The 26495-nt window shown below is 39.6% G+C and overlaps 1 protein-coding gene and 1 long non-coding RNA gene across 21 annotated transcripts in view; one reads left to right on the top strand and one right to left on the bottom strand.

Annotated features, from left to right (window-relative positions):
• Window positions 1–26495, top strand: part of Pam (peptidylglycine alpha-amidating monooxygenase) — a 274763-nt gene that overhangs the window by 169906 nt on the left and 78362 nt on the right. For all 20 annotated transcript variants that reach the window (XM_030252190.1, XM_030252187.1, XM_030252186.1 and 17 more), the window contains 2 exons: window positions 1432–1517; window positions 2771–2854. In XM_030252190.1, the coding sequence (XP_030108050.1) occupies window positions 1432–1517; window positions 2771–2854 (170 nt within the window). The remainder of the gene's footprint in view (window positions 1–1431; window positions 1518–2770; window positions 2855–26495) is intronic.
• On the bottom strand, window positions 1028–14845 carry Gm31771. The gene is made up of 2 exons (XR_387289.3): window positions 14801–14845; window positions 1028–1316 (listed from the first exon to the last, which is right to left on the bottom strand). It is a non-coding gene; the product is annotated as a predicted gene, 31771 (long non-coding RNA).

Below are 26495 nucleotides of genomic sequence, written 5' to 3'. Positions count from 1 at the left end.
GATAATAGCACTCACTGCTGTACTGGCATCCTTTTCCCACCTCCAACAAGAATTCCCGCCTTTGAGTTTGAAGGACAGATGGACTTTCTTTCCAGTGCTTCCCATGTAGGTATCCTATGTTCTTCCAGGACTGTAGGCTCAGCTGACTTCCATATCAGAGAAGACAATTACCTTACCTGTTTAAGATGCAACAAAAATCTGCCTTTCCAATCTCGCCAGACCACAGGTGACGCACATTTTCTGTCTATGAGCCAGCTACTGACAACAAAGCTGTATTTGTCTTTATTCTTGATACTTTTCAACCTTTATGATTGGTTCTATTTCCTGCCTCTGACCTTGTTTGGCCCCAATTTTCCAAAACACAAATATAAACGCATTAAAAAAAATAATGTAACCTAACCATGTTTTAAACATATCTAATTCAAGGACAGGAAAAAATTGGGAGTTATAATATTGTTAGAAACAATGCAATTTGCCATCAACTTATCATATATTAAATTAGGTCTACCAGAGGTCTTGACTATGCAAGTTATACTGTACATCACTAGTATAGCCCTGTCAAGGGGTTTCCATATTTGAGCTGCTGGGCTCTCAAGGGATGATAAACATCCAAGAAGCACAACTGTTAGAAGTGGTCCAGTGAGGTAGTCCAGGGATGGAAAGAAGATGGGCTTTATGCTTGAAGCTCTTCTCACCAAACATCTCACCGTACATGCCTACTCTCACTGGGTAACTTTTTTTTTTATAAACTGAGTGTTTTATTAAATAGTGCATTACAACGGACAGTGTCTTAATTTATAAAGAGCTTTCCACTTGTATCTCATTTGATTCACAGAGGAAAACATCCCCGCATTATAGAGAAAACTGAAACAGAAAACTAAATGATGCTTGTACCACAGGAAATGATGTATAAATGCAAGCCTGTGTTCACTGCGGTGTGTGTGTGTGTGTGTGTGTGTGTGTGTAGTATAGTGTAATCAAAGGCCCAAAGTGTATGCACATACTTTATCCTCCTGAGGGCACACAATTGCTGATGCAGCCAAAACTGTATTAACAACATCACTTCCCCAGTCCCCAGAGAGCAAACATGGATGCCATTCTTCTCAGTCTCCATCTAGGGATCCACAGCAGTAGCCTTGGCTTGTGCAGTGTCGTGTTTGGAGTTTTGTCGGGCTGCCTGCCTGATTGCAGACAGTGAATTTCACGTAGGATGTATCCAGGTCCAGACTGAGCATCCAGAACACAGGATTTGTTCCTCCCTGTTCGGGTGCTTTGCCCATGCAGAAATCGCTCCAGCCTTACTTCGGATATTAAGCCTAAGAATACAATAAATAGATATTGATGTGTCTGACTTTAAAATACCTGCCCAAATATGGAACAGTTTATGGATTTCACGACCTATATAGTCATTATGGCTACTTTTTCTTTCAGGTTTTGTGATGAAGGAACCTGTACAGATAAAGCCAATATTCTATATGCCTGGGCAAGAAATGCTCCCCCCACCCGGCTCCCTAAAGGTATGTCTGAAGTGTCTTGGATACTCTAACTGGCATGCATCAGCTTTTCATAGTCCATTCTAAAAAACACGGTTGCCAGTGTTCTGTATTGCAGTTTCTCACCTACTTTGTACCGAAAGGTATCTGGCTACTTTTCCTCCTTTTACCTCTTTGGTAAGTAGTTTGCCCTAGCGACAATTTGGATCACCTTAGAAAATAATCAAGCGTACCTCAAGCCACCTTTGGCCTGAGGCACATCAGCTCTCGACAGCAGGAATATTTTATGAACCGAGAGAGCCCTAGAAATTAAATAAATTGCTGTTTCAGCATCAATATATATATTTTAAAGCCCTGGGACCTAGGTATTTAATGTAATGCCAAGCCTAGCTGCCTTTCTGAGTCTGCCTGAAAACTGTTGATAGCTTCCAAGGTCTGAGAGACTCTCTCTTATTGCCTAAATGCTTCAGAATATTGAAGAAAGTGCATGATTCTGTTGCAGAGTGCATGTGATGTGGTCTGAAGATGGTTTAAGGATTGATACAGCCAGTCTGCCCTCCCTAGCTCATGTCCTCAGCACTGTCTGAACTCTGAACTCTACTTTGCATTGCCTGAGAACTGTCTCTGCAGGTTGCCATATACCCACCAGCAGGCCTAAACCTCACAAAAGGTCTGACATAGATGTGTTCTCGTGAGAACAGTTGCCCTTTCTCGGCCTGTGAACAGAATGTCTGTATGTCTTACACACATCGTTAGCAAACTCCATAGAAACAGTAAGGCCATTCATTCACAGACACCTGGACTTTGTGATCTAGTTGGCAACTCGTTTCCTCTCTGTCACTTTTGAGGGCTCTGTTGTCATTTGGGAAGATAAATAGTTACTTTAAGATACCCCTAAGATTCTATCTCCTATAATCAATTAGAAAACATAAATTTTATGAATATTTATTAAGCAAAAAATAGAATATTTTTGTATGAGTGCTAAATAGTCAACAGGAACAGAATGTTGTTCCACTGCTCCCTTCAGAATGAGTGATCTATTTGGCTGAAAGACCAGGGGCCATGGTTTAAATTAGAAACTATGACTAAATACTCTCCGAGTTTTGGTTAAATATTCTGGCCAATGGAGTTCTTTCATGTTCTATATTCTGACTTTATATGGCATAAGCCATTTTATTTCCTGTGTGTTTCATGACCAGCAGCCCAAAATTACCACTGTAACTCATTTAAGCATCAGTTTCTATAATGAAAGTTTGCCTTGTTTCGTAATTATTTAGGTGTTGGATTCAGAGTTGGAGGGGAAACTGGAAGCAAATACTTCGTCCTTCAAGTTCACTATGGGGACATCAGTGCTTTTCGAGGTAAGTTTAGGAATGTAGAGCTGAGCGAAATGTTAACTACTTTTTTTACTTAAACTAGATGTTCAGTTATCTGTGTAATAAAATGTAATAAAATGAAGAATTATCCATAGACCCTGCCCAACAGGGACAGCTGCCTTTAGTTGTTTTCGTTTGCAACTATTGAAGGAATTGGCTTTGTTTTTAAAAATTATTTCACAATACTAATTTCCATCCCACTGTTTTATTTTATTTGTTTGTTTGTTTGTTTGTTTTGCTGACTTTCAGAGTGTTGTCTTACCTGCTTGCTTGTGTGCCTATCAGAAAAGTCACTAGTACCCATCACTACCGTTAGAAAGCAGAGAAGTGACCTGCTGGCTTATTTACTTTACTGTGAGCCAGCCACTGAGAGAGAGAAACTGTACATTCCCAGGGGAACCTCAAACTTACAGCAACTGCTGCGCTTCATGTCTAATCCACACCCGCTACTGCTTGCATTCCTCCATTGTCCACTGTGCCAAGGCACATATCCCAGCCACCGGTTAACCTGATAAGACTCCTACATACGTTGCTCTACCTGTGATCTCTAGAGGAAATATCTTATGTCTGTATGGATGTGACACCTGTCAATAATAAATCCGATGGCCTATGGTTTAGGCAGGAAATAGGAGGTGGGACATCCAAGAGGCAGAGAGGATTATGGGATAGTGCCAGGAGGGATATTTGCCCTGGAAGATGTGATGAGATAGACTCATGGTACCCGAGCACAGATAACCAGCCATTGGCAGAATGTAGATTAGAATAAATTGGTAGTTTTAAGTTATGATCTAGTCAGAGAAGAGCCTAATTATATGACCAAGGTACTTGTAAATATATTTTGAGTCTGAGTTATTTCCAGGAGCATAGGGCCAGGAGGAAGAGCCAGATCTGACTTCCACAGTGTTCAGTGTGCATTTCATTTAATTGCCCCTTCCCCTCTAATAGAACTATCAACATGATGAATGGGCCCCGTTTCCAAGGCAACCAAAAATTGGTGCTTCTTATTTGCTCTGTGGCAGGTAGCCAAATTCCAACTATGTTTTGAATTCATGCTCTTGGTTCCATGAGATTATAAATAGGGACAGTGTTCCCTTGACCTTCTCAGTCATTTTCCTGTGCTGACATAAACTTCCTCTGGAATCCTATGTGATATGTCTCATAACTGACCTGACACATTTCCTTCTTCAATACATTTTATTTCCACCCAGTAACAAGTCCTAGAAGTCTGTCTTTCTTTTCTTTTTGTACCTGTGAATACACTCTAGGGCAGCGGTTCTCAACCAGCCTAAGGCTTCAAACCTTTAATAGAGTTCTTCATGTTGTAATGAACCCAACAGTAACATTATTTTGTTGCTACTTCGTGTCTGTAATTTTGCTACTGTTATGAATTTTAATGTAAATATCTGATACACAGGATAACTGATATGTGACCCCTTGAAAGGTCATTCAACGCCTACCGACCCCCAAGGGGTCATGACTCACAGGTTGAGAAACACTGTTCTAGATTTTTTCTTGAAAGAGCCCCTTGTGGTGGTGCAGGTTCTCAGGCCCCAGAACTGGATCACTATAACATCTTCCTCTATCAAATTACATCGAAAGGAATAATTTTATGTAACTGAAAACTTTTCATTAGACATATCACTAGGTAAGCAAGAGCCTACAGACCAGTGTATGAAACTAGCTTACAAATAAAATTGGTGTTTATATTAAAAGAAATAACTCCAGCTCTAACAAGACAGTTGTTCATCTCGGAACCAGAACTTAATTCTAAACTGCCAGCATGGAGATTGCTGAGACAAGGTTTTACCTAAATCAAAGGAATAAAATAATGTTTGTGTTTGAGCAACAGAGCCAGCAACCATTTGCTCTGGAATGCTGTGTTTGCCATCAGTCGGACGTGCAGCGTCTGATGCTGCTAGTGAAACTGAGGAACTTCTTGTGGTAATGGCAAGCAGGTCGTCCCTGAGTCCCACAGCTAGACTCGCTCAGCACACACACATACACGCAAATCAGAGTCTTTTTCCCTCTGTAGACGCTGAACTTTACTGTCAACATAATTCCTCATAGATTTTTCTAGAACTCCTGACAGAGGCTGCCTGCATTTCTCAGAGGAAATGGATAATAGGCACTGCTGCTAGCAAACACAAAGCTTGAATAATTTAATTTCTTACTGATGAGTTCATTTATATAATTCATGTTTAATAGTAGGGTAATAATGTACTGATACTTTAATATATAAGCATATAATTATTCTTACTGTAGGAGACAGATGAGAAATTTTATGTAGTAATTTTTTTCTCTTTTCTAGAAGAGTTTTTCCAGAAGAAGCTATATAAAAAGTAGAGGGACTGCTAGCATTAATATTCACAGAGCTTTACTATAACCAAAAATAGTATATCACTACTCTGATAGAAACGTGTAAGGAATAATTCTCATAATCCAGTCAATGCCATTAGATATTATCTTGTCCCTTACGTGTTAGATGGTATAGAACATTAAGTAAGCACATGGGAGAGTATCAGATCTCATTGAAATAATGAAATAGATGCTTTACATTTATTCAATTGGGGATGGATAGAAATTGAATTATAAAACTCAAGACTATCAGACTTTGGTAACCACAGTGCAGTTTAGGAGGCTTTAGAAACTAATATACTGTTTTGAAAAGCACTTTTTCCATTTCCTAAAAACATCTCATTTAGAAGTAGAACTTTTCTAAATGATTAGACATTTTTAAAATGAGGTTCAAATTTTACCATTAAAAACTGTTAATATGAAAAACTGACAATTAGCCATATAAAAGTAAATAACATTTAAACAGACTATATAGACTTTATGTCTGCTTATGTGTTTAGGAGGATTGTAAGGAACAAAGGAGACTATAATAAGAATAGGTTGCCTTTACAAAGAAAAGGCTTTGTAAATTACACCAAGTTTTGAAAAAAAATGATAATCGCTGTCTTTACAATACAATTTTCATTCCAAAAAAGAATCAGCATATTTCTCCTAAGGCTGTGCTCCTGAATGCTCTGTGCCCCCACCACATCAGCTGTCTGTCAGCAGGTCTTTGTGCACGCGGATGGACTCAGGCCCATATGAATTCCCCAAGGAGTCATTTATGTTGAACTAGGTTCTATGTAGGGTCTTTTACTTCTCTCCATAAACAATCAGAAGAGGAGAAAACAACATCCTCTGTTTATTAAAGCACATTAAGTACAGGTGTTATGTCTGTGTAACTGTGCATACAAGTACACTAGTGTACACAGTGTCAGTACTTGGATACACTAGTGTATACAGTGTCAGTACTTGGATACACTAGTGTACACAGTGTCAGTACTTGGATACACTAGTGTACACATTGTCAGTACTTGGATACACTAGTGTATACAGTGTCAGTACTTGGATACACTAGTGTACACAGTGTCAGTACTTGGATACACTAGTGTACACAGTGTCAGTACTTGGATACACTAGTGTACACAGTGTCAGTACTTGGATACACTAGTGTACACAGTGTCAGTACTTGGATACACTAGTGTACACAGTGTCAGTACTTGGATACACTAGTGTACACAGTGTCAGTACTTGGATACACTAGTGTACACAGTGTCAGTACTTGGATACACTAGTGTACACAGTGTCAGTACTTGGATACCAATGAAGTCAGTGAAGACTTTACCTTTGTAACATAAAAACTAGGCATATTTTATGTATATAAGTGATATGAACTCTCATGTATCACCCAGGAAATTTCTGTTTCCTACTGAAAAGTGGGAACATATTTGGCTTAAGTGAGTATTTTTCCATTTACAGAATTGACTTGTTTAAACAACAACAACAACAACAACAACAACAACAACAACAAAATAGGGCTGGAGAGATGGCTCAGTGCTTAAGAGCACTGACTGCTTTTCCAGAGGTCCTGAGTTCAATTCCCAGCAACCACATGGTGGCTCACAACCACCTGTAATGGGATAGGATGCCCTCTTCTGGTGTGTCTCAAGATAGCAACAGTGTACTCATATACATAAAATAAATCTTTAAAAAAAAAAACTATTTCAAAAAAAAGCAAAAAAAAAAAAAAAAAAAAAGCAAAACAAACAAAAAAACCTCCCTCAATGCAGGTGAAGTGCCTCCTTAAACTTGTGGGATCCTAGACAATCAGAGAATATAACCTTGAAGCCAGAAAGTCTGGGACTGTGATCTCTAGCAGTAGGGAAAAAGACAGGCTGTGAGCTCTGTGAGAGTATACACAATGGTTGTGTGCTTTGTAAATTACACCAAATATGAAGCGGTAAACACTCCATCTAAAAACAGCTGGCTTTTTTAAATGCCACTCACAGGCAGGCCTGTGCTGAAGCAGGATGTGCCGCCCTTCCTGCCAGCCAGTGTTTACTCTAGCACTAGTGCAAACACAGAAGTGTGTGCGCAGGAGGCCGCAGACTTCTCGGATGAGCACTCACTCCACCTTAGCTGCGTTCATTACAGTCCATAGAAACAAGGGGATACAGAATCTTTGGCTATAACTGTCCACAATGTAGAAGGGACACGTGCTATTTTTCAAGGGTCTAGACACATATACGGCACTCACTGTCCATCAGTGTTGTAAGCGATGTTCCTCCTGTGTGGTGGTTTCTGATCCCTGAGCAGCTTTGATTATTTACAGTTCAGCTGTGCACATCAGTCACTGTTGTGAGACATGTACTAATGATGCAGTGTTTCCTGTTTCACAGTCCTCAAAAGTACACCTGGACTTCCTACAGTTTAGCATGGTCTTGAGAGTATAGGTAAAGATTCGTTTTCCTGAGAGTGACGTGAGCTAATTCCTATATGCTAAATTAAAGAAATTAAATCTAGAAATCTTTTTAACTCTTCTTAATGTGAACCCTAAAAAAAAAAGTTTCTAAATTTCTGACTTATATGAGTAAAATTGGATCATACAACTTTCATGAGAGCACTTCAGGAATCATCATTCATTTATTTTTTTTCCCGCCTTTTATTGATTCTTTCTAAATTTCACATCATGCACTCAAGTCCCACTCATCTCTCCATTCCTTCATATTTACCCTCTACCTTTGCCAATTCCACCCCAAAGAAAATAAAAATATTTTTTAAAATCTCACCTATAAGCTACAGTGTATCATGGTGTGATCATTTTAAAATAGCAACATTTTCTAGAAAGCCCAAGTTTCAGCCCACTAAATACTATAAAACATTTTACATAGGGACCCTGAGAAAGCTCAGCATGTAGGAGCCTGTGCTGCCCTGGCAGAGACATGTAGATCTGTTCCCAGCATCAACATCAGGCAGCTTACAGTAGCCTGTAACTCTGTATTCAGCCTGACCTCTAAGGCATCTGTTTCATGTGCAAAGAGAAACAAGCACGCAATGTAATTAGGTAAAATTTTAAGTTAAAAAAAAATTGGCTAGATGTCATCACAGAATATATGATGTGTTTTTGAAGTTAAATCAGATATGGTGTGTCATATGCCTACTGTAAATGCCAATATGAAGCCTATTGACCATAACTGTTAACTCAAAATCTTCTTACCCACTCTGTACTTTTCTTCATGATTTTGGTGTAGCTTGCCAAACAGTAACTCTTGTGCTATGACAGTACAGAGGCTTTTGCCATGGATCTGGGCATATTGATGGAGTCTACTTGCTTCCCTCTTCCTTTGTTGTCAAACTACAACTTAAATGCTTATGTCATTTCCAATAATGCATTCCATGCAGGCAAAGATTAAGTACATGTCTTTATGTAATTTCCTGTAAAATAAAAGTATGTGCAAATAAAAGAATAGTTAAAAGAATAATTACATTACCTAATAATGTAAGCAGGTAAACGAGGGGACTGTAAAACAACCATGATCATGCCTACTTTATTATTTTAGTATAGTGTGTCTCTCTCTCAGGGTAGATGCATGTGATTGCAGCTGCCTTTGGAGGCCAGCAGAGAGCATTGGGTCCCTGTGAGGCACTCAATATGCTGAGAACCAAACTGGGGTACCCTGCAAGAGCAGCTCATGCTGTCACCCACTGAGCCATCCCTCTGGGCCCCAGTCACGTGTACTTTAGAAGGTTTTTAACCTGTAAGACTGGTTTCCTATAGCAACCCTTCTCCCGTATTCTAATTTTGAGCTTTAGATTTGGTCGCTTGGCGCCTACGTTTCATTTCATTTAGCTTCTCTGTGAATGTAAAGTTAATGGAGTTGGAACCTCTGTGGGGAGCTGTCTGTATAAAATTATGGCAACATGAAAGTCTGGACTTGGTTGCCTTCAGACTAGGCTTTTCCGCGCTCTCCAGTTTTTTCCACCATGCCAGTGATCCATCCAGGTGTGGCTTCTCCTTCTCTTAGTTTTAGACAATGAATGCCCCCCAAGCATAGTCAGTAGGTGCACAAATGCATGCACATCCAAGAGGAAGCTGCTTTGCCACACTGAAGGAACAGAGCAAGTGCGTAGGGATGGTAGGAGCGGCAGCATGAAGTGAAACAGGATTTGAAAAGAATTCTAATTCCCCTGGTTCCAGCTATCTCCAGCTCTTGCAACGTTATGGCCACAGGGGTATTGGGAAGAAGCTTTGAAATTGTGAGCCCAGGAAAAAAAAAATCCCTTGCTAATGCATTTTTCAACAAGATAGAGCAGAGATCAGTGGCGGGGCAGCCGCACTTAAAATGATTGCATTCCAGCTTAGAGCAGACTCTCTACTTGAATGTGTGTGAGTGCTCCCAGCTCTCTGTTGCCTAAGTGCTGGGTTGGTGGGAAATTGGATCAAAGATTGCTCTCCATTTCTTCCTCTGCTGCTTCCTCTTGCTCTCCACAAGCATCTTTCACCCGTGTATGCTTTCCTGTAGGACACACCAAGCCTTTTATTCGTTCCTCTGCAAAGCGAATGCTGCTATGGATCCTAGTATTTAAACTGAGTCACTCTAAACCATTTTGGGTTCATTTGCTGATTCAAAAATCGCCTTTGGCATCTCATAAAATCACTCAGCGCATGAGTGCAATCTCTGAGAAGGAGAAAAGTTTCTCCTGTAAATAAATGGTCCTTTCACCTCCAAAGGTACACTGAGCCAGTGCATAATTGTGCGCCCAAGCTCCCACGCACGTGCAGGCACACGCACCACACACACACACACACACACACACACACACACACACACGCACGCACATGGGCATGCACATAGGCACGCACATGGGGCATGGGAGAGGAGAGTGAAAGGAAATCTATGACACTGCAGTTTAAAGAAAAGAAAAATTCTGTCATGCAGTCGTGAGAAATTCTTGTCTCTGTTAGACTTGTCCAAGTTCTTTCTTCTGCAGTGAATAATGTTCAGAAATGCTTTGGGGCAGATAGCTAGATACATTATTCTGGATTACAGAGTCTTTAAACCTTCAGAGAGTCTAACAAATTACCTAACAAACCACTTTTTTACAGTTTACAATCTACAGTGAATTAACAAACTTCATTTCCTTATCTATGTTTAGTATTTTAATGCTATGTTTTTATGTTGTGGTTGTTGTTTTAACAAGAGCACTACTACGCCCCATTAAAAGAATTAGAATGAACTGAAAGATCCTAATAGATTCACCTCTGAAGTGCATCATGAAGCTCAAAGAGAATCTATTCTGAGGACTATTTACATAAGACTCCATGGTTGAAAAATAAATTTCTGCCTCATAATAGACCTACTAGATAATATACACAGCCGGGTGTGAGCTGTGCTGTTCTGACATTGTCTTGTATGTTACAAGAACCAACAGGTAATACTCTGATTGTTAAACAGGCAGCCCTTGAATCTTTGCTTTGCTTTGCTTTGCTTTGCTTTGCTTTGCTTTGCTTTGCTTTGCTTTGCTTTGCTTTGCTTTGCTTTCTTTTTGGAGACAAGGTTTCTCTGTATATTCCTGGCTGTCCTGAAACTCACTCTATAAATGAGGCTGGCCTGGAACTCATAGAGATCTGCCTGCCTCTACCTCCTGAGTTCTGGGATTAAAGGTCTGTGCCACCACTGGCTGGCTTTAGCCACCATTCTTTTAAAATGCAATAAGTCTTGATAATCTATCACCTCGTTATTTTACTATTAGCACTACTCTTGATCACATTTACATCTGTTGTCTCTGTGTGGAAATACTCCAGCCATTGAAATATTAGTCACGTCTTCCTAACTCCATGTTCAATGACTGAGGTTGTATTGGTGATGAGAAATCAGCTATACTGTAAATATTTATACCATGGAAACTGAAGAATTCTTGCCAATCTTCTAGATACTGTTTTTTGTTGGCGGTGGTGGTGGTATTGTTTTGTTTCGATTTTTGTTTTGTTATTTTGGTTTTGGGGTGGTTTTTTTTGTTTGTTTGTTTTGTTTTGCTTAGAGGAGGTAAAACACAGGAAAAGAATACCCATGCAGATTGTGAAGAATGACTAGAATAAATAAAGAACTATTATTCTAATATGCCCATTTCCATGACAGCAAAGACTTTCCTGTGGTTAAAGAGCAAATGCAGCTCCAACATATATCATTATTGCATCCATAAACATAACAAAAACATCAGTAAATATTTTAGCGGGCACTACACATTGCCCATTTATAGCCACAGGTTAGTTGTAAAAACGTTTAGAAAGACCCAAGGAAAGAATTTGTGAGGCTCATCTGTTTCTTTGGAATTTATAATAAGGCATGTGTTTATCTGTTTTTATATTTTTGTGAATAAAACTGACGGTAAACATATATTCCCACATGTGGATGTCTTTCCCACAGAGCTCACACATTATCAGCACACCATCAGACCCAGGAAAATGATATTTTAACCAGACAGACTTCCAGTTGATTTCTATGCAAACTAAACCTTGACTGCAGGAGCTCAAATATTACTGTTAAGGATTGAAGTCAATTCTCCATTTTTTCCCCTATTCTACAGGTATATCAGGGTAATCTCCTGGGTCTGGGACATGAAAAGAATATTTTTCATTTACCAAAATATGTTTAATTAAATCTCAATTCTCTTTTTTTCTTTTTTTTTTTAATTTATTATGAATTTTCCTCAATTACATTTCCAATGCTATCCCAAAAGTCCCCCATACCCTCCCCCCCACTTCCCTACCCACTCATTCCCATTTTTTTGGCTGGCGTTCCCCTGTACTGGGGCATATAAAGTTTGTGTGTCTAATGGGCCTCTCTTTCCAGTGATGGCCAACTAGGCCATCTTTTGATACATATGTAGCTAGAGTCAAGAGCTCCGGGGTACTGGTTAGTTCATAATGTTGTTGCACCTACAGGGTTGCAGATCTCTTTAGCTCCTTGGATACTTTCTCTAGCTCCTCCATTGCGGGCCCTGTGATCCATCCAATAGCTGACTGTGAGCATCCACTTATGTGTTTGCTAGGCCCCGGCATAGTCTCACAAGAGACAGCTATATCTGGGTCCTTTCAGCAAAATCTTGCTAGTGTATGCAATGGTGTCAGCGTTTGGAAGCTGATTATGGGGTGGATCCCTAGATATGGCAGTCTCTAGATAGTTCATCCTTTTGTCACAGCTCCAAACTTTGTCTTTGTAACTCCTTCCATGGGTGTTTTGTTCCCAATTCTAAGAAGGAGCACAATGTCCACACTTTGGTCTTCCTTCTAGAGTTTCATGCATTTGGCAAATTGTATCTTATATCTTGGGTATCCTAAGTTTTGGGTTAATATCCACTTATCAGTGAGTACATATTGTGTGAGTTCCTTTGTGATTGGGTTAACTCACTCAGCATGATGCCCTCCAGGTCCATCCATTTGCCTAGGAATTTCATAAATTCATTCTTTTTAATAGCTGAGTCGTACTCCATTGTGTAAATGTACCACATTTTCTGTATCCAGTCCTCTGTTGAGGGGCATCTGGGTTCTTTCCAGCTTCTGACTATTATAAATAAGGCTGCTATGAACATAGTGGAGCACAATTCTCTTTAAGAAAAGGGGAACTTTGAAAGAAGCAAATGCATTTAATTGCTGTCTGGTTCTTCCCTCGCTTACTTCCACTTAGAAATTTTAAAGAATTTTTTTTTATTCCCAACATTTACCCAAAATTTGAACTTTGGACTTCAGAAGACTATGAGAAAAGCCACTCACAGCTCTCGTGTGACCTTCTTGGGGATCCCTTCCCTGTTTTCCATCCCCGTTTGGATGTACAGACATCCTGCTTCAAACCTAATCAAGTCAAACATTTTGAAGAGTTATTCACTTGTACTTTATGTGTGAGTGTCTGCATGCATGTATGTGCACCAAGGACGTGTCTGATGAGCCTAAGAGGGCATTGCTTCCCTTAGAGCTAGAGTTACAGGCACTGGGAGTCCTCCACGTGGGTGCTGGGAGCTGAACTCACATCCTGTGGAAGAGCCGCTAGCACTCAGCCACTGAGCCATGATCTCTCCAGCCCCAAGGCAAGCCTTTTAAGAAGACCCAAACAACTGATAACCTTCCATTTTCATAGTATTTTTAAACTTCTAAGTGATAAAAATGACTGGCAGACTAGACAGGGAAGGAATGAAGAAGTCAAACCCAAGAGAGTGATGGCAGTCCAGGGTTTCTACCCGAGGTCTCTGGATCTTCAGAGATGGAAGGAGACTGCTTTGTCATAGCGAAATTCACTTATCTTCAGAAAAGAAAGGAGTTAAACCAAAAAGCTTTGTGCCCAGTATGCCAGTCCATTTTCAAAATCAGAGACTGGGAACGGGTAATAGGATAAGGATTCGGAACAGGTAGAATGTCCTAGCCCAGCCCTTCCATCTCACAGAAATGGAAATCAATGCTCAGAAAGGATAGTTTTACCCAGGGTAGTATAGCTGCCAGTTCATGCTATCGAAACCGGAAAAACTGAATTTGCGTTTTACCTCTCATCTGCATGTGTGCCAAAGTCCATGCCCTACCTGTGTAAGGCCAATGTGTAACACAGGCAGTGTGAGGAACAGTCCTTTAAGCTGTAATTAGCTTGACCGGAACGCATGAACAACATGGTGATCAGGGTAGTTTAGTTCACTTTATGTGTGCCTTTTCTTTGTGATTGTGAGGTATTTATTCCCTTATCCGTAGGTGTCCTTTCCCCTGAGATTGTTTGATAATCCGAATGAGTTCAGAAACCTCATGATCATATGTTCTTGTTTTTCTTCTGTGACCTTCACTGAATTCCAGTGGCTCCATATGAGCCATATGAATGACTTTAGACTATTCAGTGCCTCTGAGATGATAAAAATGATGCCTATTACCCCTTTCTTAATCACCTTCATGATGAAAGGCTAAATGGTCCTTACTCATCTCTCTCACTCTGCTGGAGACCTGTTTATTCTTAATACCTTGGTCTGGCCATTAAACACAGAACTCATGCTTCCACTCATTTAATTATGTAAAACACTGCAATACCATGTATTCTCTCAAAGATTGCATTTGGAATGCAATATGTGGATTTCACGAAGAAGCACTTTGGCTTAGAGCACGGTAGTGTCTAACTTAAGTCATCTTTTCCTTAGGGATGAGGAGAACCTTTCTTAACGTGCCTTAGTGTTTCAAACTTTCCATGTACTTTTGCGTGTTTTCAGAATGCCTACCTATGCTTTGCCTTCATTTATCCCTTTGTAGTTTTACTTAATATTTATAATTATTAATTCCATCTTCCTTTAGGCACCTTGCCCTTAGTCATGCATGACAGAGCGTGTACGTGGCGGGCAGAGGATATCTTACAGATGTTGGTTCTCTCCTTCCACTATGTGTTTTCCAGGGATTGAACTCTGGCCACTGAGCTTGGTGGCAGGACCCCTCACTAGCCCCAGAGGTTGTCACAACTTGGAAATAATAACGGTGACATAATTGATTCCGTTTAAATTGTTAGCAAATGGCGTTTTGTTCTCAACTGTTCCTACTAGTTTTTAGGCAAGCCACCAGGAAGAGAATAAACTTACTTGTTAACTGACTCAGAGGATATGAGTCACTTTCGAGAGTGCCAGTTCACGGACCTTATAGTGATGACCGTGCTGCTTTCTCCACAAAGTACGCATGCTCCTGAAAGCTTCTGAGCCATGCGGTAAATCCTTGCCTGCTCGCTATGCTTTCTCTGAAGAGAAGGAAGACATTTAGGGAGACACACAGGGTCCACTCACTTAGTTCCCACTTACTCCTGATCCCTTTATGCTACCAGTTAATAAGTCCGTTTCCCTCTTGAAAGGAAGAATGCACCCTAAATAAACATGACTGTAAAACACATGAGGATGGTAAACGGCAGTATCAATAAATATTTACAGGATGAGGTCTTTAAGGAAAATAAGCCCAACCCTTCCTCTTCCGGTACTGTTTCTTAGCACTGAACCATCCTTTGGCCAACGGAAAGATGCTCAGGCTGCTTCTATCCTTGCAGATTCTCCATCTTCAGAAACTTTACGAAGTTTTTCTTCTAAGGTCTGTTATGAATATGGGGACAGCGTGGTGAGAGGGAGCCTTGTGAGAAAGGAGGCTGCTGTGTTCTGCCATTGTAGCACTATTGTTATTAGTCTCCTTCAATTCCAGTTGTTGTTGTTGTTGTTGTTGTTGTTGTTGTTGTTGTTGTTGTTCTTCTTCTTCTTCTCCTCCTCCTCCTCCTCCTCCTCCTCCTCCTCCTCCTCTTCTTCCTCCTCCTTCTCCTTCTTCTCCTTCTCCTTCTTTTTGTTCTTCTTTTTTTTTTTTTGTTCTTCATTTTTAAAATACCACCAGGAATTTTGTTCTGACCTTTTAAAATTTGAAATTATAGCTTTTGGAAATATAAAACTTCCTGTTTCAAAATATCATGGGATGAATTTCTGACAGGTTTCCTTCCTTTTTTTATCATTCCTACCCATGAAAATTAAACAAAAGCAAAAGACCACATTGTTGTACAAAATAGCTAAGAATTATAAAAGATGTGACAGGTAAACCTTATTATATACTGCTAAGGACACCCATAATATGAATCAAAACTTGAAAAGAGGGCATTGGGAATCTACATTCAGTTTTGCCTTTCAAACTGTATATAAAAGGATCTCTTCGATGCCCCCTCTTCAAGTCACTTTTGGTTCGATGACAACTTTTTTTCTTTTTCCATCTGCCTGGTCCCTAGCCTTTGCCTGATATTTCCTGATTTCAGTGGAGAAGGTAAATCATGATTTTTAAAGTTCCAAAAGATATTCATAAAACCATTGGAAACATGAATATGTGACACATAACTTGATAGCAATAGAAAAGCTAAGAGTGATGGATAGAGCTCGGGAGAGGGAGGGCCTGAGAGGGAAAAGAAAAACATTTCCAACCCAGTGTCAGATTTAATGCTGCCAAACAACACCCACGGAAGCCAGAGAACAAGTCGGTTGGGAATATGTCTGGAGTCGGCCACAGGGCAACTTCTTCAGTGAACACAAACGTTTCAATTTGTGGGATTTGTGTGACACAGAAAATTGAAATCTAATGCCTCACTTGATTGAAGTGCTAGCTGTGTGTGTGTGTGTGTGTGTGTGTGAGAGAGAGAGAGAGAGAGAGAGAGACAGACAGACAGACAGAGACAGAGAGAAAGAGAGAGACAGAGAGAGACTCGTGATTATGTACCATCTGATTTTTGTGCTTATTTGTATATTATAGTTCAATAGAACATTTAAAAAAATAAAACAAGACCTTTAAAATTCCATGACATTTTAAAATTGAATTTATCTAGCATTGGTAAGCTGTCTTTTCATTTTACTTCAGTGCATGGATAAATCCAGTAGGTTTGTAATTCCAAGAGGAAAAAACTAGTGTAAACTGGATTCATTTCTTGTTTGCAGTCCTACAAGCTGGTAACTCGGAAAGATTGACAGCAGTTGTCTTCACACGACCCACACCGCCATTTTCAGAGTAGGGTATTGAGCCTGCCTGCCTTCTATTTGATCTCTTGTGGGAACACACAAGGCATCATTTCTAAAAGTTGTCTTCTTGAAGGTTGGATACATGCATTTTCTCTTCCTTGCCATGAGGCAAATGCAAGCGAATAATTTCTATTCCTATAGCAGTGAATATAAAATCAAAAGAGGCTAACTCACTGTGGTGACAACTTCAAAGGGAATTCTTTTTTGAAGTTCATTGCTCTCCCTCACTTAGTACTGAAGCTTGTCCCCTAAGCCTGCTTTCAGTGGCCTCAGGAAACCTGTGTGTAGCTCAGGCCTCATGGCAAGACTGCCAGGATTTCCATCATATTTTACCGAGCAGATACACATAGGCTGTGGCAGCTGAAGGCGTCTTTGTGAAGAACCCTGGCAGGTGAGCGGCTGAGACTCTAAGAACTTTCCAGAGATCCAGGAACTTTCCAGGCTAAATTTGATGACCCAGATTATGTTTTGAAGAAATAAAAACTAAAATAATTAAAACTTAAAAATTTAAAACTTGATATCCCTAGATGATCACATTTTTTTCCTGAGCAGTATTGCTTTTTTTTTTTTTTTTTTTTTTTTTTCTTATAAAACCGGGCTTCACTCAGGTGCCTTTCTCCTGAGTAAGCAAAGGGACAAATCTACTTTCTCAGTAGTTTTTCTCCTATTAGCCTCTCAGGTCTGTGTCCAGGTCTCTGTAGCAGAATTTCAATTGCATAGAAATAACCTCTGTAATAGACCAGTATGAGATAGCAGTACAAAAGTATTTTTACTTTTTAAAATTTTTTATTGGTTATTTTATTTGTTTACATTTCAAATATTATCCCCCTTCCCAGTTTCCCATCTGCAAGCTCCCTATCATATCTCTACTCTCTCTGCTTCTATGAGGGTGCTCACCCACCCACCCATCCACTCCTACCTCACTGCCCTAGCATCTTCCTATGCTGGGGCATCGAGACTCCACAGGACCAATGGTCTCTCCTCCCAGTGATGCCAGATAAGGCCATCATCTGCTACATCTGTGGTTGGAGACATGGGGACCCTCCATGTCATGTGTAATCTTTGGTTGGTGTTTTAGTTCAAAAACAAAAAATAAAATAAAATAAAAAAATAAAAGCATGGCCCAATTGACAACACTCTATTCCAATGCCAAAGAAACTGGATGGTGCTCTTGTATAGAGACCTCACTCTTTATTCTCTGAAGGGATTTTCAAAGGAATTTTAATTATGTGAAGTTTTCCCAACTAGTCTCATTTCTGATCACCTTGGGAGCTGTGATTTTGTCTCAGAAAAGCATCACCTGTCTCATTAATTCAACATTAGTAATAAGGAACAAAGAGCTGTAAGGTAAAGATCAAGACAACATAAGAGATATTTAAAATATCCACGTATTGTTATTTGCACTTGCTGTGACATCTTTTGTTCATTTTTGTTTGGGCGTTCAAGACAGAAAAGGGTTCTTTCTATTCAGAACGTTTTGGAAGGGAGGGAGGGTGGGTAGACATGATAGAATTTGGAACTTTTAGCTTTCTAACACAAGTATCATTGTTAGTGATGTCACCTTGTTTTTCTAACATTTGTTAATGGTCCTGGCCCTTTCTTTCTATAGCTCTAAAAGGAAAGTATCCATTATCCAAACTGTGGCTGAAGACAGGAAGAAAGGGATGTACTTCCTCTCTTCCCTTCCCTTCCAAAGGGAATATGGGGAATTGAAATCTCTTCTGCTGGCTTTCTGAAGGACTTTTTCCAATTAGTGGGATATAGTTTGTAACAATACCCTGGCTCCCTAAGGATCTATGGTTGACCTGTTCTTTTATTGAAGCAGGAAACAACCAGGACAAGATGAGCTCATGGAAAAGAAAGCTCTCTCTAGAGAGAAAACTAGGAGAAGCCAACAGCCTTCTAAGACCCTGAGATGGAATGGTCTATGGTCATGCATTATTCTGCATGCTTACGCTATTGCTTAGCTATGAATCCAAGCAGGAATTGCAAGCTATTATTAGAAAAGCAAGCTAAATAGTTTGGGATGGATAACCTCATATCCCATGCATTTACTTCCCATTAAGAGAATCTAGCTTCCTGCTTAAGTGGATGTCTTTAAGTATTACTGGCTACTTGTCCATTCTAGCTAGAGTCCTTTATTTTTGCTTTGGGATATTTCATAAAGAAAATGCCTTTGAAGTCTATAAGAAATAGAACTTTGCTATGGAAATATGTTTGATAGACATTAAAATTAGAGATTTAGATTTGATACATGTTTCTTACCAGTTTCTTGAATTCCTTGAGCAACACTCACTCTCTGAAGCCTATTTTTCCCTGTACATGAAAGACCAGACTAGAAATTCATCTTCTCCGGGGTCTCTTTCAGCTCTGAATGCTATGACTCTATATAGTTGATAAAATACCTTGCTGTGGTTATCCATCTCTGGCCAGGCAAAGGAAAGTGATTTCTCATAAAAAGCAAGTGGAGAGCCTTATGAAGTGGTCACCAGTTTTCATCCTGCTTGAGATTAGTTTCTGATAGGATGCTGATTTTGAGCCTCCTTCAGGCTCTGAAAAAATACTCTTTTCTTCTATTATATTTCTTCTATTTTAGGAGTGGTGGCTTAAGCAAACCATTAGCTCTATAGTGATATCCTGAGCTGGGATAAACTCCCAAGGCATTGTTAAACTCTGTTATTGCATGTGTCTTTAAAATTTTTATTTCAAATTATATTCTCCATTGTGTTCATTGTTACTAATGTTTTTATATGTACATACAACATTACAAATGGAAAATAATGGTGTAATGACTTATCCTCAGTGTCACCTGCTGTCTAGTATATGAGCTCTCCTCTCCATTTTTTGAAATCTATTAGTTCACACTGGTTCTCTTGGTGAGAACAACACCTATGAAACATTCCTTTAACATGGATGCCTGGTAGTGAATTGTCTATAAATATAAAGCCCAATAAAGATCAGGTGTTTATAATTTCATATATTTCAGAGAGAGAGAAAGAGAGAGAGAGAGAGAGAGAACTTGAAGACCAAATCAATGAGGGGAATATTTGATTTTTTAAGTAAGAATACATGGAAATATCTCAAGAGACTAGCATTCAAGACTATTGCATTAATCTGGGTTGAGCCATAATTTCAGCATGACCAAACATAGCCTCAATGCCTTTTGCAAGTAAGGGGTCTTATTGGACTGACTCTTAAGTCCAGAGCCCAAAAACAGCTGGCCTCGGATGTGGTCAAGAGGAACAGTATTACTAAAAGTCAATGGTCTTGAAACAGCAGCACATTGTGACCTTCTTCACAGCCTTATGGCTTCTAATCCAGGACTTTCATTTGAACTGGACCATGGCGTTTATCTCACTAAAATTGCTTCACGGATGACTCTGTTTTTCCCTAGTGAAGACTTTTTCTGCAAATATCTATATTCAATATCTTTAACAACAAATTTCAAGTATAATTTTAAAAAATTATTTATTCATTTATTTTATGTGTTTGGGTGTGTTCTTGAATCTATGTATGTATGCCATGTGTATGAAGGTGGGAAAAGGTAAGAAACAGATCTACGATTCCCTGGAACTGGAGTTATAGCAGGTTATAAGCTGCCACGTAGGGAGTGGAATTGAAACCCAGGTCATCTTCAAATGTCCTCTTACATGCTGAACCTCCCCCCCCCGCCCTGTAGTTCTTTTTTAAATAGGCATCTCATTTTTTAATATCCCCATGATATTTTCTGTTTCTTCCTGTTATGAGTTGAAGAAGTGGGAAATGCCTCCATTTCTTCCATCTAAAATATTCCATATTCATAACTTTGAAAATATATTTCCTTGAAGTAAAGAATTTTATAAATTATTTTTAATATATCCCCCACGAAAAAAGAAGATAATAAAGTGGACTAGAAAGATGGTTTAGCAGTTAAGAGCAGTTAAGGCTGCTCCTCTAGAGAAACCAGATTCGATTGTCAGCACCCACATGGAAGCTCATGAATATGTATAACTGTTCCAGGGGACATGGCACCTGCCTCTGATTTCCTTAGGTACCAAACTTGCACACGATGTACAAACACTTATACATATATTTTTAAATGAAATAAAATTAGCTTATTTAAATTAATTAAATGAAGTAATAGATTAATTCAATAAAAATTAAACTGAACACATTTTCAAAAAGAAAGCATTTACCAAATTTCATGCAAAGCTCTGAATTTAATGCCAGCTTCTTTGCTCATCTCATTGATCACTAAGAAGACTCTTGTCTTCTAGAACACACCAATATAAGATGGAGAGGACTCTGAAAGTTCTAAACTTGACCATATTGCTATATGATTAAAATAGGCAAAGCCCAACCTGTCTCTCCAACAGAACTGGTGCATGCGAATGCACAGTATTTATGCTGAATGTATCCAAGGACTCCGCTCTTCTGTCTTTCAGTCACACAAATCCAGCGCTGCGATTTCAGACTGTTTTAGGATTTCACTTACTTCTGCTCCCACGTTTTTAAAGCACTGAGTTCTATTTTTTTCCTTCCTTGAGTTAACTTTTCCATCCATTCCTTCTTCCATCCTTATTCTTCAGTTCCAGGTCAGAATGAGGCTGTCTTACTGCCTTCCAGCCACAATGTGATTCTGATGCCGAATTCCCTTTCCCTGCAATGTCTCCTTCAATTCTGACTTCAGTTCCTTTCAGTTTTATTCAGTAAAATATTAGCGGTCATTGTATTACCGTCTTACAGTAAACTTTTCTAGAAAGTATTTTCCATTTTAATGATGATGTTTATCTGAGGCACATGTCATCTATAACTTAGTGAAGTGAGATGAGGTCACTCTTACATAGGTTAATTATCTTGTGGCCTAGTGGTCCAAAGCCTAGGAGTTACAGCCAGAGGGCAGCCCACTGTGGGACATGCTGCAAGCCAGGGAAGGATGCAAAACTATCTGCTGTATGAGTTTACCGGAAGATCGGGATCAAGGTTATGAAAATAACAATGAATCACTGTGGCAGGGAAGATGTTGAGTCGAAAGGTCATGTTCACTGCAGCAAACACTGGGGCTGGAATGAAAGCTTCCATCTTCCAACGGAACTGCTATGGGCCTGGAGCACACCCCTCTCCCATGATAGATGGGGTCCACGGGGTTTCCACTAGGATGCACACTGTGTGGATATGCAAGCACATGGGCTCTTCAGGTCAAGCTGCAGAAAAACCTTCAAGTAGAGGTCAGAATTGCTTCTACTAATCAAATTCGGGGTTTGCCATAATGAATAGCGGCAGACAGCAGCAATGCCTAAAATATATGTAAATATGATTTAGAAGTATTTGCTTTGAAGCAGCTTTTAGAATTTTGTTCAGCTAAATGTTATTAGGATAGATGTTATTCTTCTACATAAAACAAAATCAGCATCATTCATTTTCATCAATTTTTATATAGTTTTAGTTTAGCTTGCAAAATAATGGGCTTCCCATTGACACTTTTTGTACATATTTATCCTTGTACTTCATTCTAGTTCGTTTCCCCCCAGTTTTTCTCCCTCATCCCTGGTCCTCCTCTAGTTCCTCCAAAATAGTTAGTTCTCTCTCTCTCTCTCTCTCTCTCTCTCTCTCTCTCTCCCTCTCACTCTCTCTTTCTCTCTCTCTCTCTCTTCCTCTCTCTCTCTTCCTCTCTCTCTCTCTCTCTCTCTCTCTCTCTGTGTAATTCTGCATTTTCCATATGAGAAAAAAACATGTATATTTTGGTTTTCTTCCTGTTAGTATCTTGCTCCCTCCCTTCCCCTTCCAGCAGATACAGCAGACATACATTTATAATCAAAGCATAACTTTCAAAGTTTCACATTTTTAATTCTATCAAACCAACGCAGAATTTTAAAAAAATAGATAACCTAAAGGATTATCCATTGTTTAAATATAAGATCTATAAGCACCATTTTAAAATGCTTTGGCCCGACTAACTTAGTGGGAACAAGTTATTTCTGTTCTTCCTCAGCAACCGTACAATATCATCTTAAAGTGTTTCATTTTGCTAATTTTCCTTTTGTATGTTTGGGCTTCTGGAGCTTAAAATAGGCAAGGCTTTCACCGTGGGTCATTGATGTGGCCTTCCAATTCCATGCAAGATTTACATTCCGTATGACGAAACTCAGTCCCTAGCTCTGGAACTTCCCTGTAAGTCACTGCAGGGCAAAAGTGCTAAGGAGCCATAACTTTGGTCTCCAGGTGTCAATTCTCAAACTCCTATTTGATTTGGCGAGATTTTTATGACTACGCTATCTTTATGACTGTGTAATCCTTTGACTTTTTACATGATACTTATAATCCATTTATACTTATTTAAACATCCCTGACTAGCTTACGGTTATTTCATTTGGCTTTGACAATTACTGGGGGGTAACTCCTAATCTACCTTTCTAACTGTTGGCCTGGCTACTTCTCCTTCAGTGTACCCTGAACGTTTGCTGTTTTTCTTTGGCCATGTGCTCATGGTCCATCTCCTTTCATGGAACCTTTTCCACTCTCCCCTCTCTCCTCTAGCTTTTTCACCTTCAACCATGTAAGTCAAAACCCACCTACCTCTGATACCCCCAGCAATTGGCTGTAGCCAATTTTATTTTGCCAGTGGTTCTAAATTAAGAAACAAGGATTGCACAACAAAAGCCTGTAAACATGAGAATTCACTTGTAGGTCTAGACTTTCTGGTACAGAACTTAACATTATAATACATTACAATACATAGCAACAATCCAAACTTCACTGTTATATATGTAGTTAAAAGAAGATGGAAAAAAAGTATAGGAGCTGGCAGGAGAGGCGCAGGGACGAAAATGCTGTTGCACTCACGTGGGAGACCTGAGTTTGGTTCCTAGAGCCTGTATAAAGTTAAGGGAAAGAACTGACTCCACAAAGTTGTTCTCTGACTTCCACATGGATGGTGTGGTTCAAATATACCCCCCCACACACACACACACATGCACACTAACAACATATTTTAATAATTTGAAGTATAACATTTAATTTGGGAAAAATTATGACAAAAGGATTATAAACATCCTTAAAGTTTTCTTCTAATTGATGTGCTTTCAGAAAAGCTACAAGTGTGGACACTTCTAATGTATACTCTAACAGGAGTGTGCATCCTGTCACTTTCCTTGGCAATAGCTGTGTGGCAAGATGTCATGAACAACATCCCTGCTACTCTTAACTTGGTGACGGTTTTAGCTGTAAAGCTAAAACTTTTATGTGGGCGTGGACTTTGAGATGACTTTCAGAATTTTGTTCAACTAATTTTTTTTGGCAGTTCTGAAATGTCTATTTAATTTTCAACATTAAAGATTGTAAAGTCGGGCTGGCAGATGGCTCAGGGGTTAAGAGTGCCAACTGCTCTCCTGAAGGTCCCAAGTTCAAATCCCAGCAACCACATGGTGGCTTACAACCATCTGTAACGAAATCTGATGCCTTCTTCTGGAGTATCTGAGGACAGCTACAGTGTACTTACATATAATAAATAAATAAAATCTTTAAAAAAATTGTAAAGTCGTGATAAAGAGGATGAGCCAGTTTCTGTAATAAACATCAGACTATGATTTGCTCAGTGATTTCAGGCACAATGTAAGGAGAGTACAGAAGACAGTTCATCATGCACAGTGCACTTGTTGCTTGCATTTATACTAAATAGGGGACAAGGCTGTTCCTTCAAATGGTGTAATTAAAAGGAAAATTACTAGGGAAGGGATATTGCCCAGTGACAGAATACCTGACTCCTACCAGCAAGGCCTTTGATTCCATAACCACCAACCACCAAAAACCACTAGACTTGACTTTCAGTAGTTAGTGATAATCCGTAAGTCCCAGACACTTGCTATGTGGACAATTTATATGTCCCTGTCACTTGCTGCATGGCTTCTTTGCACACAGCATAAAAGTGAGACTCTGAAGCCACTATGCACATACTGTGAGCTCTCAGCTTATAGTCATCCCACAGCCCATGTATACAGGGATTATTTGACACTGACCCTCCAGTCCCATGAGAGTACTAAGTCCTTCTGGAGCCCTTGACCATCCTTCTACCTGTAACCTTCATTGCCAGATCTTGTGGCTAGGTCATTTCACCAAGATCTGGGTTCATGGTATTTTTTTGCAGACCATATTCTCACATTGTCTTATCCAGTGGATTTTCTAGCCATTTCTAGCCATTTGTCTTTCTGTACCTCTCCTCCATTGTGTCTAAAGAAACCAGTGAATCCTCCTTCACTGCCTGCTAGTTACAGCCCAGGGCTGAGTGCTACACGTTGCTCAGTTTTAATTGAATGAAGATGATTGTCATTTCTTAAAATAACCTTTAAGTTCACTAGGATTTTATGCACATGAAAAAATGCTTCCTGCAATTATCTAAGCTAATTAAGTGAGTCCCTAGGGTTTGGAGTTCATCTGCTGTGAATGAAGGTCTACTTTAACCGTTCTCCGTCAATCACCATGGGTATTCACATGTTTCTCGATGAGATCATCAACTAATCATTTTGAGCGTAGTACAGTCTAGGTATGTTTATTAAGTTACATTCAGCTCATACAAGGAAGTCAGTGTTCTTATAAAATAAGCGAAGGATCATACTCACTTGTCATTTCTATGTGTTCGTTACTTAGTATTATTTACCAACTCATTCTTTAAGCTCTATTTAAACTCTCATTCTTTTTTAATTGAAAATAACATTTTTTTATACAAGAGATTCTGATTAGCTTGTCCTTTTCCTCCCAGATCCTCGATAACTCACACCCAAGCCACACCCTTTCTTGCTCTCTCTCTCTCTCTCTCTCTCTCTCTCACACACACACACACACACACACACACTCACTCACTCACTCACTCATTTACTCACTCACACTAGAAAAATAAAGTAAGATAGAATAAAACAACCAAAAAAGGGAACCAAAGGAAAAAATACTGAGATACACATAGTTTTGCCCACTCAGAAATCCCATGAAAACATAAAACAAGAAGCCATATTATATACCCAAGGGGGGGTGGGAGGAAGAGAGGGGAGGAAGGGAGGGGGGAAGGAAGAAAGAAAGAAGGAAAACACCTAGACAAACTCTTAAGAGGATAAAAGAAAACTTCAACAATACCATTGAGTTAATTTTGTATTAACCATCTACTGTTGGCCTGCCCTTAAGTGTGGTTTGTATATTGTCTTTTGCAAGCAGTTATCAGTTGGAGACATCTTCTGGTTTAAGCTTGTGGGCTTGTGTCCACCTCCCCTCTCTGTTCTGGGACTCCATCTGGCTTAGACAGACTCATGTCATTCTAATACCATTCGTAATACCATTAGGGGTCTGAGTCCTGACTTGTCTAGCAAGCCTTGTTTGCTTGGTGTGATCCATTTCCCCTGACTCTTGGAATCTTTCTGCCTCCTCTTCCTCAGAATTTCCTGAACCTTGAGGGGAGGGATTATGATGGAAACACCTCATTCAGGACTCATTGCTCCAAAGCCTCTTGCTCTCTGCACATTGTCCAGTTGTGGATCTCTGTGTTAGTTCCTATTTACTGCAAGAGGAAGCTTCTCTGATGATGGCTGAGCAAGACACGGATCTATGAGTATAGCATAGGTCATTATGAATTGTAATTGCTACATTCCTTTAGCCGAAGAGTTTGCTGCATTTTGGTTTTCCCCCAGGCCCATTGGCCTATTCAGACACAGGTGCTACACCACCTAAGCATTGTCAGACATGGGTTCTGTCTCATGGAGTGACTTCAAGCCCTATCATATAGTGGTTG

The sequence above is a fragment of the Mus musculus genome, chromosome 1, assembly GCF_000001635.26.
Source record: "Mus musculus strain C57BL/6J chromosome 1, GRCm38.p6 C57BL/6J".
In the NCBI taxonomy this organism is placed as follows: domain Eukaryota; kingdom Metazoa; phylum Chordata; class Mammalia; order Rodentia; family Muridae; genus Mus; species Mus musculus.
Note: the sequence above shows the minus strand (reverse complement) of the source record. Positions and strands in the feature narration are given on the sequence as shown.